The 17,779-nt window shown below is 35.9% G+C and overlaps 1 protein-coding gene across 1 annotated transcript; it reads left to right on the top strand.

The window, feature by feature from the left end:
• Positions 1-11,065: 11,065 nt before the first annotated feature.
• LOC113284398 (ferric reduction oxidase 6-like) lies at positions 11,066-15,365 on the top strand. The gene is made up of 9 exons (XM_026533843.1): positions 11,066-11,457; positions 11,616-11,709; positions 11,839-12,036; positions 12,272-12,506; positions 12,876-13,203; positions 13,295-13,568; positions 13,789-14,044; positions 14,218-14,653; positions 14,886-15,365. The coding sequence occupies exons 1-9, from the start codon at positions 11,226-11,228 to the stop codon at positions 15,056-15,058; spliced, it is 2,226 nt and encodes a 741-aa protein (XP_026389628.1). The 5' UTR covers positions 11,066-11,225; the 3' UTR covers positions 15,059-15,365.
• Positions 15,366-17,779: the final 2,414 nt, after the last annotated feature.

Consider the following 17,779-nt stretch of genomic DNA (forward strand, 5'->3'; position numbering starts at 1 on the left):
TAGGTTCTAGGCCTCTAACTAATATGGATTTGTTAATCCCTCAGACTATCACTGACCCCTAGCATTAATGGTCTGTTTAAAGCACCACTAATCACAAGCCAGTGAACCCTTGGAATGTCACTAACCTAAGTGTTTTGAGCTCAACAGGATGTAACCCAAATGGCTAACCAACATGGTTCAATGGTCTTCTCACCCTAGTGGTGGATTAGAACATAACAAACATGGTGATTAACATAACATGATTAAAGTATCAAACATCACAAAATTAACAGTAACAGTAAACCCTAAAAATTAAAATTGAAGAACCCTAAATTGATTTGAAATGGAAATTGAAATTAAACATGAAATTAACCCAATTAGGGGGTAACTCGGATGACCCAAGAACAAGTTTTAACATCCTACATCAGTTCCTATTTATAGTTTACAACAAAACCCTAAATTGAAAATCCCCAATTTTGCAAACCCTAATTTTTAAATTCCAAATTAAACTCACTGATTTCTGAATTTGTCTCCCCTGTGCTCGACCCATGCTTTTTCTGACCTTCCTGCTCCTCTCTCATGCTTCAATTTCTGTCTCTAACCTCACCTATTTCATCAACTTCTAAACTAGGGTTGTCGGGTTGAGAAGTTGATGTAATAGATGGCTAGAGAAGAAGGGGACGTGATGGTGGTATCTGCTACGGTCGGGGAAGAAGTGATGGTGGTGGAGAAGGCGAGGTAGTGACAGTTTGCAGAGACAGGGCATGGAGGTGGTGGTGGTTCTGCAACTGATTTTGGGAGAAGGGGAAGAAGCTCGACTGTTTTGGGAGAAAGGAAGTGTTTGTTTGGGTATAGGGTATCGGGTTCTACGGTATGAAGCGGGTGTAGCGAGTTTTGATGAACAACAAGTAAAGAGCGTTGGATGATCCCATATAGATTGAATCGAACGGCTACGATGGAGAGGTATGTGGAGACCGTTGGATTATGAGATACAACAAAATTGACGACACCAGATGGAGTTAGGTGTTGTAGTGTTAAGCGGAAGTATCGAGGTTTGATGCGCAGGCAAAGAAGCGACCGTAGGATCTAAATGTGATCTAATCTGAAGGCTTGGAATTTAGGTACTATGGTGTTTTTCAGGGACTTCAGATTTTGATGAACGATGAAGAAGCGACCATTGGATGATGAGATGGATCCGATCTAACGGCTGAGAATGGAGGCGGGTATGGATATAGAAAATGGGTTTGGGTAAGGGTTTTGGGCCTCGGGTATGCCAAGCCCATATCTTCTTTAAGAACAATTCTTCCTTCTTGAGCCCATTTCTAGCCTTTAGGTCTTGTGCACAACATTCTTCGCGGCTTCCTTGTGTAATTCCTCCCGGCTTTTCACTACTTTTCTGCTCTTTTCTGCTCCGCAAGTCATCCGACTTTATTTATTACCTAAAAATGCAAAATTAAGTAAGAAAAATATTTATTCTTGAAAACAATGAAAATACAGAATATGGGATAAAATGTAGAATTAATGCACAAAAGATGAGTTAAATGCCAACAAAAAGGGATAAATATATACAATATTTGGCACTCATCAGTGAAGCTTTTTTATTTTTTACCATTATAAACTCCAAATTATAAATTTTAAACCACACAAATAAAGGAGGAACCGTATTGATAAGGGCCGATCTGTAATACGATGACTCGAAGTGCGTCGTTCTAATCCCACTGACCGCCATTTTGTCACTTTTAATTTCTCACCAAAAAAAATGTTCCTCACATTCTAAATTATCCTTCACTCTCTCTGCCGGAAACTTCTTCCGACTTCTAATTCAACATCTTAGTGGAGCATGCGAACTACTCATCGGCAAAATATCCGTTCCTTACTTCTTCGATTACAGAAAGGTTGGAAATTTCAATTTGGGGTTAAGTTAGGGTTTCCCAAGCGTTCACGATGCTCATAGTCTTCTGCTAAATTGGTTCCAATTTCTCTTCCTTAACATACTATCAGTTCAAATTTCATTCCCAATCAAATTAAGTTTGAAGCTTTCATTAGATACTTTAGTAGATTGTGTTTCTTTTTCATTAAGAGTTTGTGAGCTTTAACTGTTTGTAAAACTGTCAACCACCTTTTTATTTGGATAAAAACGAATTTGTATATCTTTGTTAATATTCAAAAATGACTGAGGACTTAGAAGTTTGTAACAGAAAGTGGGAAATTTTTGTCTTTATCGGTTAGGATTGAGATTAGTACTCCCAACTTCTAACAAGGAACACCAGTCATAGTGAGGGTTACATTTGTGTTGTATAAAGAAACTTGATTGACTGAAAATATATTACAGATCCAATTGACTTTCTTTTTCAATTGTCACTAAAATCAATGACTAAAACTATCTACCAGTTTCATTCATCTAGAAAATTTGGTAGAAAATTGGTAGTAGTTTGTGTAGAGAGATTTGAATGAATAAAATCAATATTTCTCGTTAACTGTGTACACTACAAGCAATACCCATGAAGGACTGGAATAAGTGAAAAGTCTATTATGTTTGTGTCTGGCAGTAACATTAGAAGATTTCATGTTTGTTTGACCAGAAGAGTCAAAGTGGTATAAAGTTATATCATTAAGAGAGGGTTCTGGAGTTTTATCTCAATGTTTAAGTTGTCTTAGTAAAGTTAAGGTTGGCTTGAATATATGGTTTGCACTAAGTTACGCTTATATACGCAGTACTACAGGTGCCGTCAAGTTGCCCAACTTACTGGTGCAACTCACTCTCTGTCATATGCTAATTCTAAGGAGAGCAACACACCCTTATTCTTTTAACTGATTTACAGAATAACTTTTCCCGGTCTCTCCGTATGAGGTTTCACAAACATCTAGAGAAGTTACCTTAACAAGTCTTTCAGTACTAGATGTATCTTTCTGTGCATTAACAAGGTCACAAAATGCTTGACTAGAAGATATCAACATATGATATGGAGCTGTGAAAATTTGCAGTGATTTCAGATTTTTAAGTATTGTCACTAAATTAAGTTGATTTTTTTTTGCGCTATAACGAGGTCTATGATTTTTTTTGGCCGTGAATGGTAAGACTTATCAAGTACTGCAATAATAAATTTGGCAATCCATCAAACTGTCTCTAAAAATGGTATATATAAGTGTGGATAGTGGTGGGGCATTACGGTGCTTACGCCTTACACTAGGCAATTCAGTTATTTTGTTTTTTTCATTGAGAATTCACGAAATTTGACTTGCCATTCTCATTGTTTTTATTTTATTAATCATCATATAGCTAATGTTTTTACGGCTTTTTAAGCAAATGTATTGTTAGTTATACAGCGAAATAGGAAGAGGAATTAGCTTTAAAAAAATCAATGAGATAGATTGAAGTTATTTAGAGAAAGAAAGTAGTCATTGAAAGAGTTGTGAGGTTCTGAAGATGGATCAATAAGGTTTGTATAAACTTCTGAGAGAGAGTGGTATGTATATACAATGTAGATACTACGTATACATGCAGTCCTTGACATGCACAGCTAGACTACACACCTTAAAAAAAATATACACAACCTACACGGAGAAAAAAGTTTTAGAGAGAGTGGTGCGAGGAGGAAGAAGAAGAAATTTAGAGAGAGTTTGAGAACATAGACGGTGTTTTATTGTGAGAGAAAGAGAGAGAGAGGGGTCGTGTATGTACGTAACTACGTATTCAACTTTTTTTAAGGTGACACCCGTCCAACATATCTGTTAGAGCACTGCTCGGTCGAACTCGCAAGCGTTGTTATCTCAAGCTTGTTTATCAAGTTTAGTTGCCAAAACTATAAGTCTTGATTTCTAGTCTACTTATAGATAAGTCTCGGACTAGGATATAAAGTGTAGTTGAGCTCTAGACTCCATGGTGTTCATCATGCAAAGACGAAGAACTACTCAAGGAACTGGTGGAACTTCATCGACTAAAAGGTATGTGGAGACTTGAACTTATCTACCACTCAAAAGTCTATCTACTATATCTCCTATCTTGAAACAAAAGTCGTATTGCTATATAAACTTCGATTATACAAATTTGCTATTTCGAGCCGAGTTTATCTCGCTTATCTATTTCTCGAAATATGTGTTGGTAAGCTTTCGCTTTGTCCAAGTTCATCTTTACAAGTGACGAAAGTCATGTTGATTATTTTAATCTCTTGAAAATCACTTTGATGAAAAATAGTGTGTGAATAACTGCTATATAACATCCTCTAAGATGTTTCAATGATAAAGAGTTTAGAACATGTAACCATCTTTGGATATAAGCATATAGTATGTTCGCACATTAGTGTATAAGTCCGAAACCGGGAACCAAATGTATGCATACTTGTGTGTGTACTAAATGGTTGATGGGGACTGGGTAAGTATGCGTACCCGTACTCATACTGGCGGAATTTCACGACCGTGAATTTCTGCTGAGTTTGGAAATCAAAACCAACTCAATCCGGTTACCTAAGTATGCGTACCCGTACGCATACTGGCGGAAAGTTCATGTACGTGAATTTCTGCTGAGTTTGAAAACCAAAACAAACTCAAATACGGTTACTTAAGTATGCATACTTAAGTGTGTTAGTTTCTATAATTGGTTTGTTCATGAACTAAAACATCTATATAATAAAGAATGCAATTTGCAAACCGTGGCTATAATATTCATGAATCGATTCGAGTGAATCAAAACCAATTTTGCTTCGATTGTGTCTTGTATACTTCTATAAGATCTAAGCAATTGAACAACTCTCGAACTAGTTCATTTGAGTCATTTGGACTAGTTATGGTGAAGATGAATAAGGTTGATATGAAGGTGCTCATATGGCTAACCATTTGGTTAACTACTGTTGAACCAACTAGGTGTACACATTTAGGTACGGTTACACAAACCTAAACGAACCTGCATTTCATTTGTGTATAACAATCTAAGATTAGATCTACCGGTTGAAATATATTAGCTTGAATCTAATCAGGTTTCTATCTAACGGTGAATATTGAATGCTTTATTACCAAGGTAACATTGATTGTAAACCCTGATTTGAAGACTATATAAAGGAGAACTCTAGCAACTGGGAAACCTAATCCCCACACCTCTTGTGTGATACTAGTTGTATAAGCTAGAGTCGATTCTCCTTTAACCTTAGGTTTCTACCGAGACCCTGTAGGTTAACGACTTGAAGACTTCGTTGAGATTGTGAAGCCAGACCCAACTATTTTTTCTGTAGTTGCGTGATCTGATCTTGATGTTTCTATAGTATCGAGTACAATTGTAAAATTGGTTCGAGATTAATTTCTCCGATAGGCAATATAGAAAAGTAGTCATCTCATCGTTGATGATTCCACAATATCTTGTTTCGCTAGTCGATTAAGATTATTGTGAGGTGATTGATATTTCTAGGCTGTTCTTCGGGAATATAAGCCCGGTATATCAATTGGTTCCTGTTCACCTTGATTTATCAAAAGACGGAACAAAACTCGTAGGTATTTCTGTGGGAGACAGATTTATCTATTCCTGTAGATTTTCTGTGTGATACAAATTTGTTTATTAAAGTCTTCGACTTTGGGTCGTAGCAACTCTTAGTTGTGGGTGAGATCAGCTAAGGGAATCAAGTGCGTAGTATCCTGCTGGGATCAGCGACGTAAGAAGCACAACTGTACCTTGGATCAGTGTGAGATTGATTGGGGTTCAACCACAGTCCAGACCGAAGTTAATTTGTAGTAGGCTAGTTTCTGTAGCAGCTTAATACAGTGTGTGTTCAATCTGGACTAGGTCCCCAAATTTTTCTGCATTTGCGGTTTCCTCGTTAACAAAACTTCTGGTGCCTGTGTTATTTCTTTTCCGCATTGTATTTTATTATATAATTGAAATATCACAGGTTGTGCGTTGAATCGTTCAATTCGTAAATACAACATTTGGTTGTTGATTGAAATTGATTGATCCTTGAACATTGGTCTTTGGTACCGTTCAAGTTAATTTCTCTTGTATTCAATTAGACTGGCAGATTGCTATTTGCTTGAGTAACTATTGAATCGAGAAATTGAGATATAACTCCCTGATATACTTTTCTTAAGATTGAGTCTGACTGTCTTGTTGATTCTCTTGAAAGTATATTGGAGTTAGTCCATACAGATTGCTAAGTGAAATATTGGTGAGATTGTTAACCCCCACTTTTTCACTATCATTTCTCATTGACATTCAAATTTTTGTACAATTTCGATGATTTTGGCGCCTCTTCGTGTTGTTATTCATAGAGGTTAACTTCTTATGAACAACACGGCATGATGAGCTTTCCCTTCTTTCATATTAGTTTTCCATTTTAATCACATCCATTGCAAAAGAAAATGGTCCAGATAGGTTGTAATCATTGCCTCGAAATGTGTGACCGTAGAGCAAAGGATAAATTTACAAAAGATGTCAGTAAACAGAGTCTGTGACATATACAATTGTAGGATTTGATTTGATTATAACGTAAAAATGTACGGAAGCGTTTCATCTCTGATGTTATAGAAAAACAAAATGAAGGATGTATTGATGAGTCACATTTGATGAAGTCAGGCTACAATTGTATTTATATTGCTCTGAAACCACATATGATGTTTTGTCCAGTTCATGTCACATGCTTACTTCTAATACAATTCTGCTTACACCTTAATCTCTTACCTTAAAACTCCAAGGACCACAAAGAAGGCCCAGTCTACATTCCACTGGGCATGGACACACTATTCTGTTTTACAAGATAATTTCTACAATTTCATTACATCTCCTTAAATGGGATCCGACGCTGGCTCGAGGAAGAGAGCGCCTATTGATGCTTTAGTGGAGTGCAACCAGGCGTCTAGCTCCAAACCCCGTGAAAGCCCAAGACTTATCGACCATGCTCCACATCGTGAACTGATCCAACCAGGAAATGAAAAAGGTTATATGTGGTCATTTTTCTTTCAGAATATTTTTTTCACATATTTGTTTATGCATGAATGTAATGAAATTGAGCGAATATCTTCAACAAATGTATATGTAGCGGTAAAGGAGAAACATAACTTCTGTTTGGGCCTTTGTAGAAGGCCAAGGCTCATTCAACAGGCTAAACATAAGGCTCATTCATTCAACAGTTTGAACATCCAGAGTTGGAAAGTTCAGAAGATAAGAGAAAGGGCAGGAAAATGAGCTTAGTGTTTAGCGAAGTTCTTGGTGTAAATGAATATTTGTATTGAAAAATTATTAAATGAAAATTTGAGTTTAGTTATAATTGCTTTTGTGTGTAAATAAATATTTTTTGATTGAAAAATTAGGTAATAAAAAATTCGATTGTAGTTGAAACGTAACGGCAGGTGTATCGCGCGTGCGGTTTTGGATTATTTTTCCAGAACCGCCTCTCTGCTGTTTCTTCTTATTCTTTCATCAGTCCTTATTTATTATCTCTACATCATCACAACAGATATAGATAGATAGATTCATCACCGGCACAATAACTGATTCAATAGGTTTTCCCTTTATTTTATCCGTCTCTATAAATAACTAGATCGAAGTTGATTAGTTTTTATTTGTACAGATAAGGATTCATTAATTTGTTTACGGTATATAATAAAGTGAACATATTTGAAGATGGGTTTTGATTTTTGTAGTGTTTGCAATTTTTTTGATTATAACTATGATATTGAGAAGTCATATATGTATATGAACTTGAGGTCTTCTAAGTTATTGGATTTGCGGGATGTTTTTAGAAAAGTTGGTTCTTTTGTTTTAGCTTAGACGTCATTAAAACTAGATTTGAGATGTCTAAAAACTAGACATACACACCATAGTATGTCTGCAAAACTACACATATCTTTGCTACTACAATTATTAGACAAAAAGGAAGCTGTAGTCATGAGACCATGAAGAGCACCTCCCCATTAACATGATTTTTGTTCCCTGTTTCTAATGAGAATCATGGCCATCTATCAACAAACAAATAAAAACTAGATTCTCCGTATCACGACATGAGTTCAGAATTGTTATGAATACGTTTCTATATATGCTGTGTTTGTATCCATGTAAGAATTTTTTAATTTAGATGCAAACAATATTGGATTTTCCTGAAAAAATAAAAATTAGTCTTTTTATCAATTCATATAGGACACGAAAAAAAGAGGCTTGGGATCTGATTCTTGAAGGATTCATTACATAATGAGTTAGATTTAGTTTTGGTTGTCAGTCTGCGTTGATCGTTGATCGAGTGTTGACTTTGACTGTTGATTACTACACGAAGACAACAAAATTACGAAACGAATGTACCGGTAGGCGCGTCGTGCAGGCGTGCTATACTAGTAATGATAGAGAAATCCCCTATTAGTTTATGAGTATTAGCAATCAATGAGAACAATAAAATGGACTACTATTATCATTGATGTTTTAATTCTGTTAGGTTATTTAGAAAGATACAAATGTACTTATTCTCATAAAACAACAAACAAGGATGCCGACTATTTTTCTATCAACTTTATATTTGTTGAAGAGCGTATGCAAAACTGGTAGCTTAGATATACAATCGGAGATGACACATCCGTAATACTTGAGATTTTATTTCAGTCTTTTTTCATTTTTATAAAAATTTAAACATACTATAACATCCACCTGAACTAGTTTTTACAACATAGTTTTCATTTCCAAATAAATGTACTATACTCGATTTTTTTTATAGATGTTTGTGCAAACTCTCTTTGTAGTTTATTTCTGAAGATTCCCGGTATCCTACCATAAGACTTGTCCTAAAGTATCATGTACAAGTTATCCAAAGTATATAAGTATGAATCCGTTGTCTGAATGGTGTTAGACCCCAACCTATAAATTTTTTTCGAAACTTTGTATTAAAAGCTCAACTCCTAGCAAGGTTTCAAGTTTGTATGTTGATATTAAATAATGTAATTATTTTCAAATTAGTTTTTGGCCAACATATGAAAATCAGGTCTCATCTTTGTCTTTCTGTATACGATCTTCTTACGTCCCTTATAAATTAAGTGGTGAATAATGTATTTACTAAACCTAGTACTCCTCCTGACATTGTGGTCGCTTTGAGTGACCTTATGCACTCTAACAATACTTGGAACATCACTAATATCACCAATTGGTTTTCAGGTGATATAGAAACCTCCGTGGACAAACCTGGTACTGAAGATAAAGTAAGATGTCCCCTGGCAAAGAGGGAGATTTTCTGTCAAATCTCTTTATCAGAAACTTATTAAGGAACAATCTACTACCACGTGAAAACTCCCCGTAGATGATAACCTTCCATAAGAATTTTTGTGTGGAAGTGTGCCCACACCGTTCTTCCTACTAAATACTAATGCAATAATTTCCAGAGTTCTGACCAACATTATCCTGTCGACGAGCTCCACAATGGGAATAATAAAACTATCACTCGCATGTTTATGCATTGTAGACTGGCCAAAGATGTTTGGCAAAATCTTTGGAGATGATATGCATACAAATTTAATATCATGTCTGGATGACTGGCTGGTTTACAGACAAGTAAAAGACTAAGTTTTCTTTTTAATAAGTTGAAATGTATATAAACTTGTATATCCAAAAGCTTAAATGTACCTTAGAAAAATTGTAATCAAAAGAAAGAAGCACTTGTTAAAACAACAAGAACTATAATATCTCCTATCAATATGATAATTAGTATAAAGGATAAACAAAAAAAAAAAGAAAAAAAATCTGCCAAATACAATGGGATGCAAGCTAGGGATATCCCTATCAATTTTTTACCTATAATTGGAACAAGCCAGAATTCTTTAGCTATGAGTAAAAATTGTTATTGCCATAGATACTAAAGAAATTTTACTCCCGCTGGTTGAAGAACATGCTATTGTTATAGGAGTACAAGATGTCAGACATGTAAACCATGTATTAGAAACAATTTCATTTGCTTTTAGGTCTTTGTAACTGTAACTGGTGTCCCTTATCTGCTGTGTGTGTGTGTTTATCATACTGATGCAACGGGTCTCTGTTCTTTCTTGCTGTAAGTCAGTTACACGTGTTACTGTTCTTTCTTGTTGTTAGTCAGTTACACGTGTTAGGTATTATATATTCATTGTAATGATTCTGCGAGATTCAATTGATTCTACTACTAATATATAAATATCAGGATCATTTTCATTCTATCTGATTTCATGGTGTCACTTTCTACATCTCCTTATGCCATAACCTTTGTACTTGCCTTAATACAATAATTGCTGCTCGATTTACAGAGTTGAGCGGAATAAAAAAATCGACATCAGCAGCAAAGAGGAGAGAGAAAAATAATCTGAAACTGATTTCCTCCTTTCTCAATAGTTGAGTATATATACGGTACTGAAACGGTATTTTAGTAATCAAAAAGTAGATTTCGCGTGGTATTATTCATTCTATGACCAAACAATAATTTTTAGGACCAAATGATAATACTATATGTTTCAAAAAAGACCAAACAACAGAAGACTAGGTCACCGACTAGAAAAGAATTTTGCCATCGACTAACAGGAAAAGATGTTCGGCATATGGCACCTGGAGGAATTTTTTAAAGGAGAACTACTACCTTTCACTTCCAAGTTCATAAGATGAATGAATAGCGAAAACCAAAGCTCACTCAACTGAGGGGAAAGTAGAACCAAAACTCACTGAGGAGCAAGGAGATCAAAAAAAATAAAATGGGTTGGGTCCATTTGCTTTCACTTTCTAAGTTAAACTGTCTGAAACTCTAAGAAAATAAATAAAACTAGACAATTATCCTGTGGTCTTTGAATTCTTGTTCACTAATATTCTTATCCTTCATGGTTTTGTTATTATTGTGTACTGGTTCATAAGATGAATGAATAAGTTACACTTGATTGTCACTGTCACTCTCTCTTTTTCAGGTGGTTCATATACAGTTCTCCACCATCACAAATTTTAATTTCCTGTATTCATTACCTGTTTGATTATATGGCTCAAAGAATACAAGTCTTTTTATTTTCTCTATTTCTTGACTTTTTGTACAGATAATTGCACAGATGAATAGACTCTGTTGGCTCAAATTTTTGATTGTTACAACTTAGGTTCTTTCCCTGTTTTGTCACTTCAAAATTTATTACCATCAAGATTTTATTTCTTCTTCTTTTCTGGTACATTTGAGTTTGTGTGGTTGACACAGAGATAAGATTAAGAACCTTAAACTTATATAAACTGAGTATCTGACCGAATTGAATTATATGAAGAGGTTATTGTTATTGTGATATACTTGATTCTCATGGGTACACTTTCAGAACATGAACCTCTTCTTTTGAACAAAGCTGATGAAGCTGATTATGCAAAGAAAGTGACCAAATTTATTCCATTTGTACAATGGGTTATCAAATTCATCATATGGGTGATTTTTGTTGCATGGGGTACCCTTATTGTTTTGTACCCGACCAAGTTTATGCAGGGAATCTTAGAATCGATGCTTATGGCTACAATTGGAACAATTTTCGGGATCACTGGTAAGATATATGTAACAAAAGATGTTAATTTTCATTTTCACGGTTTATCCATTTTTTCATATGCAGATTAGTTTTGCTATTAGCTCGAGTAGGACCACTTTCTTTTACGTGATATAACTCTGAACAAGTGATGATATCTTCATTTTGCACAATTGCAGGAAGTGTTTTTTTGGTATTCAGCGGCCCAGTTCTTCTTATGACATTTCTGTCATTTGCATATCTAATGGTCTCGCCAGCTGAGGAGTTCCATGGGTATGCAACTATCTAATGTAGCTGTATGAGTTTCATTTCTGCTTTTGACTACTAGTTCATACAATGTCATAGCACCGGTTCTTATTTTTAAGGTTAGTTATAATCTCTTCGGTTTACTAAACTTTTCAGTAAGAAGAAGCTGAAATTTCCAACATTCCGACTGTGGACTTTCCCTGTGCTCGTGGGTGGACCATTCGGTGTTGTTTCTGCTGCTGAACTGATTGGAATAGTCTTCTTCATTGTGTATCTTTTCTGGGCAGTTGCAGTTTACACCATACAGAACCGTGAGTCGATATCTAAGTTCAACTTGCCTTTCTGGGAAGAAAGGTACACTTTAATAGTAGTTAACCATAAAGTTTTTGCCTTATGACATTCTATGTTGTTGTCTGTACTGCGTTTCATGACAAATTCAGTCTGTATGCTTCTTTCGAAAAAGTGTCTGTCAGCAATTTGGTCTCAGGCTGTTACCGGTTTCTTTATAAAGTACAAAGCGGCAATTACTTGCCATTGTAGAAGCCTTTTGTTCTTTTAATTTACTAACGCTGATGATTTTCATCTGTAGTTACCAGATGCTGGAACTTTCTGGGCTGCGCATTGGATCTATCGGATTATTCTGCTTGGCACTTTTGTTTATACCCATAACAAGGGGGTCCTTTCTTCTGCGATTCATCGATATTCCTTTTGAAGTTTCTACTAGATATCATGTATGGTTGGGGCATCTCACAATGGTGATCTTTAGTGTGCACGGATTATGTTATTCAGTGGCATGGGCTATGCAAGGGCGCCTACTAGAAGAAGTGAGTTATTCTACAACCCTGTCCATCTTTTTGTCTTTTAACTTGTTTTGGAGAAGTAGTCACTGGCAGAAACTCAATAAGAGTTGTATTTCCTCTTTGAATTTCATTACTTGCAAGCCACTTCTGTTAGGTTGGTGCTAGGTGGTACTTACTATTATCACAACTCTTAGTTGACTACTCTAAGATCCTGCATCTGTTTTCGGTTTTAACTATATAACCACTTTGAGGATTTTCAATGTTTCTCAAACTGTCGCATGCATAGCAAGAGAGGGGCTAAAACTGTTAATTTGTCAGGTTTCTAGTGCGTATGAGTGGACTAGATACGCAAACTCTTAACCATTTATATATTTGGGGTTTTTGTCTATTCAGATGTTGCAATGGAACGATTTTGGTATCGCTAATCTTCCTGGGGTAATCAGCCTTGCAGCAGGTTTATTAATGTGGGTAACATCATTCCATCCAGTCAGGAAGCAGTACTTTGAGTTGTTCTTCTACACACATCAGCTGTATGTGGTGTTCTTCGTCTTCATGGCTTTGCACGCTGGAGACTTCGTTTTCAGCATAGCCGCTGGAGGAATATTCCTTTTCCTTCTCGATCGTTTCTTAAGATTCTGTCAATCACGAAAAACGGTCGACTTACTTTCAGCCACTTGTCTACCCTGCGGAACTGTAGAGCTGGTCATTTCGAAACCTAAAAGTAATAATAGCTCTTCTCAACCTAGTATTTTATTATCGTCTTCTGTCACTATGCAAAACCATAACTTGAAAATTCTACTTTGGCAATGCAGATTTGCAGTACAATGCACTCAATTTTGTTTTTCTTCAAGTGCGTGAGTTGTCGTGGCTGCAATGGCATCCGTTTAGCGTATCATCCAGTCCTTTGGATGGTAAACATCATATGTCAGTTCTTATAAAGGTACTTGGGGGATGGACGAAGAAACTGAAAGATAACATCTCAAAAGTCTCAGAAGAGCCTGATAATGAATTATCCACCCAACTTCATCCAAGGTTAACGGCTTCAGTTGAGGGTCCATATGGGCATGCGTCACCTTACCACTTGATGTATGTTCCATACCTTTTTGCATTTATATTTGTATTTGCGGTCCACTTATGCACAAACATGTTTACTGAAAAAAAAAGAAGACATTTTACTAGCACGATCCTAACATATTTTTCACCTTAGACCAGCTCTATCTGAGTTGCCTGTACTTAATTTTCTCAACTGAATTGCTCATTTTTGTGTACTTATCATCTAACATGTTCCTCTTTCTCTTGTTTCTAGGTATGAGAACCTTATTTTAGTTGCTGGAGGCATTGGCATATCTCCATTCCTGGCTATCTTGACTGACATATTTCACCGTGTTGAACTGAGCAAGCCTTGTCTGCCGAAAAATATATTAGTTGTCTGGGCTGTAAAAAGAACGAATGAGCTTTCTCTGTTTTCTTCAGTTGACATAGAGTCAGTTTGTCCATCTTTTGCAGACAAAATCAAGCTTGAGATGCATACTTACATCACACAAGAAACAGAGCCTCCGTTGGTAAGTTTCACCATGAAATATATTCTGCCATCCTTTTTTTTTTTTTTTTTTAATAATTTGCCTGGTCGGGTTTGGCCATTGCACCCTTCTGTGGAAACAACAAACACCGACTTAGATTTATTGTATTTGAAAGTTGGAACCCTTAATCTTTTGTTGATTCATGTGTCTTGCAGGAAGATGGTGAGGTTCACAAGAGCACCAGACGTTCTCACTTTCCTATGAAGAACCAAAATAAAATGTCTGGTTTGGCTGGAACAGCAAATAATATATGGCCTGGAATTTATGCGGTCACATCTACGATTGGCTTTATAATTTTTATGGCTTTGACCGAATTATTTTACATAAAGCCATTTGGTATCACTGCGTGGTGGTTGAAAGGACTTCTGTTTGTAGCTTGCATGATTGCAAGTATTGTTGTTTTTGGCGGTCTTGTGGTGGTGTTATGGCATCTATGTGAAAGAAGAGATCTGAATGATGCAAAATGGATGGAAGAAGATGAAAAGAGTAACTCTGTGCAGTATAATAAGCTAAGGACATATCCTGATGCTTACCAGACAACTGTTGCTAATTTAACAACTGCAAATTATGGACGTCGTCCGGATTTTGAAGGTAATACTAAAGCTAAATTCTGATAGATTCAGTATTTATGAAGAAGCTTAGTTTTTCCGTAAGTAGTTGTCTCACTGAAACTCATTTGCATATCTGCCATCATAGAAGCTAGGTTCGGCGCAACTGGTTTGCCAGACCTCTTGTTACTAGTATTATCTATTTGCTCATCCCCATCTGGATTAGTTTTCGTTAGATTGTTGAAACCATTTTGTCTCTTCTTCTTCTTCTTCAGAGATTTTCCATTCGGCGTCTGAGAGGTGGGGAGGCGATGTTGATGTGGGCGTCATTGTTTGTGGTCCATCGACATTAGAATCAAGTGTTGCTAAGGAATGCAGGTCCAAGAACATAAAGAGGAGCAAGAATCAGCCATTTTTCCATTTCAACAGTCACAGTTTCGAGCTTTAAATATTTTGACTGCAACATCAACTCATTAAATCCTTCATACATATACCTTTAGTGCATACGAAAACTTCTGGTTTACGTCTCCCTCTTGATACTAGTCATGTGCAATCAAGCATATTCGTTATCTCTGTATATCATCATGTCTATATGTGATCTAGTTCAAGGTTTTGTAACAAGTCTATATTTATATAAAATCTTATATATTCTTATAATCTGTATATGCCAGGGACCTTCAATTCTTGAGGGGGAAATGTATATATTTGTATGCTCTCCTAGTGATAAAATATAAGAATTGCAGTCCATTTTATACAGCTAGCTTTACATTCTAGAATGAAGTTTATGGAGTCTCCAATTCAGATGTCAAAAGAAGGGACCATGATGCTTATTTGCACCCAAACCCATTCTGGCTGCCTGGTTCACAAGGGTAAAATGGGGATCATATGAGTCCAGAAGTGACACCTCAAATAGTCGAAGCTATTCTTTTATCATTCATAGACCAAACATAAAAATTTCTCGGCTTGTCCAAGGAGAGCGCCAAGAGGTTTGTTTTCACACCTTTTATGTACCCCAAAAATGGAGGGAATCAGAGCCTCCCAGAATATATCTGACCAGATTATATTACCAGCTGCAAGCAGTTGGAAAACTAGAATCAGAGTTTCATGAAGACATGATAATAAAAGATTAGTAGAAAAAAAAATGTATTGTTTGATTATAAGGTAGGGAAAGTAATTAGGTAAGTGGTCGTGGTCATATTATATGCATGTGACCTTGACCTTTCACCACCAAACAATAGTGACACAAACACAAAGCTTTATGGCTTGTGTTGTGTGTATGGAGAAAAATCAGCTCTTCTCCTTGTTTGTTTTTTCTTTATGACATATAAAGACCCACCACCACTAGCACCACCAACGTCTCTTTGCCGACAAAACACAGCTCAGCTCACTACAATAATTTGTTTTCATGTGACCGTGTCATCCATTCGTTCACTCGTTAAATTCAACTCAATTGGGGGATTTTATTTTGGGCCAATTACGAAACAATCCTGTTAAAGGGCCGTCATGATCCATTAGAGAGGCGGCAACCTAATAAGACAAAAAAGGTCATTACATGGTAATTCATGCCACCCCTTATCAAAAAATATGGAAATGACCAATTAACCCTTATTATTAATAATCAAGGTTAGTGATGATAATCAAGATTAGTGTTGATAATTAATTTTCACTTATAATAACTCTAAAATCAGATTTTTAGAGTTGAAAAAAAAGTTGTAAGGAGAAGAAAAAAGACATTTTTGTGAAACCCTAGATTTTGATTCACTCAACCAAAATGAGTGATTCTAGTGACAAATTTGAGATGGGTGAATCTCTAAATTAGTTTCCATTAGCTTTTTGTCGCTCAAAATTATCTAAAGTACGTAAAAAAAATCGAAACTTTTAAAATTTCAGAAGAACTTACGGTTGGAATTTAGCTCGCTATCAACCGTAACTCTCAGTTACGATTCCAAAAGTATCGAATACCAACCGTAACTGGTTCAATTTGGGGAAAACCCAATCGTAATACCAGTTACGGTTGGTAGAATGACAACATATATCAACCGTAAAAAATTACGGTTGGTAACTGATGAATCGAGATCAACCGTAATTAACCTACGATTGGTAAGGTTATTTGAGTTACAAGTCGTAACTCAAATACGGTTGGTAACAGTGATGCAATTACAAACCGTACGTAAAAAGAAAATGAAACATCCAGCACAACTTACGGTTCGTAACTTAAGTAACGAGACCAACCGTAAGTAATTTACGGTTGGAAAAAAAATTCGTAACTGAATATTTTATCTCAAAATCAAGAACTTACGGTTGGTATTTGAGTTAAATGAACCGTAACATCAACCAAATCTATAGATACAGTTCCAATTGGAGTTATTACCAACCGCAACTCACATGCAACACAGAAATTTCAATTTCAATTTTGATCCAAAACCCTAATTTTTGATACAAAACTAACTTAAATCAAACACAATAAACAAATCCCTAACTGGGTCTTTTGGAAATATAGTTTTCAATCAACGATTATCAATTTTTCAAATCGTTGATTACTCGAGGACGATGAAAACTTCAATTTCAATGGAGGAGGAGAAGAGAAGAGAAGATGAAAAAAATCAAAAAAACTGTTTTGATTTTTCTGATTCCATTAGGTTAAAAATAGGAGTAGGGTAATCTGGTCAATTTACACCCCCTATAGGCCATCCCCTAACCAATAAGAGGGACATTGCTATCACCCTTGCCGCCCCTCCAATGGAACATGCCGCCCCTTTAACAGGATTGTTACAAAATGTTCATATTTTTTGTAATTCGGTCACAAAATGATCATATTTTTGTAATTCATTTACAAAATAATCTTTTTCCATCCGATTTAACATTTTTGAATAAAACGGTCTTATCTTTTCCAAAAATATCCTCCCTCAAAATACAATTCCTAGTTAACTAATTGGTTGAAGTGGTGGTGGTGGTGGTGGTGGTAGAAGCTAAAGAATCTCTGTTAACCCCCAAAGGGGTAGAGATGAACCCTTTAGATGAATGCGGTGTAACGATATGTAAGTGACACCACCACCACCTATAAATAACACCACCGTCAAAAAAATTATAATGAAAATAAAAGTTAAAATTGTGTATGGAGGGATAAATGTGAAGGACCCATAAGTAATTTCATTAACATATTTAGCCG

Source organism: Papaver somniferum, chromosome 5 (genome assembly GCF_003573695.1).
Source record: "Papaver somniferum cultivar HN1 chromosome 5, ASM357369v1, whole genome shotgun sequence".
NCBI lineage: Eukaryota > Viridiplantae > Streptophyta > Magnoliopsida > Ranunculales > Papaveraceae > Papaver > Papaver somniferum.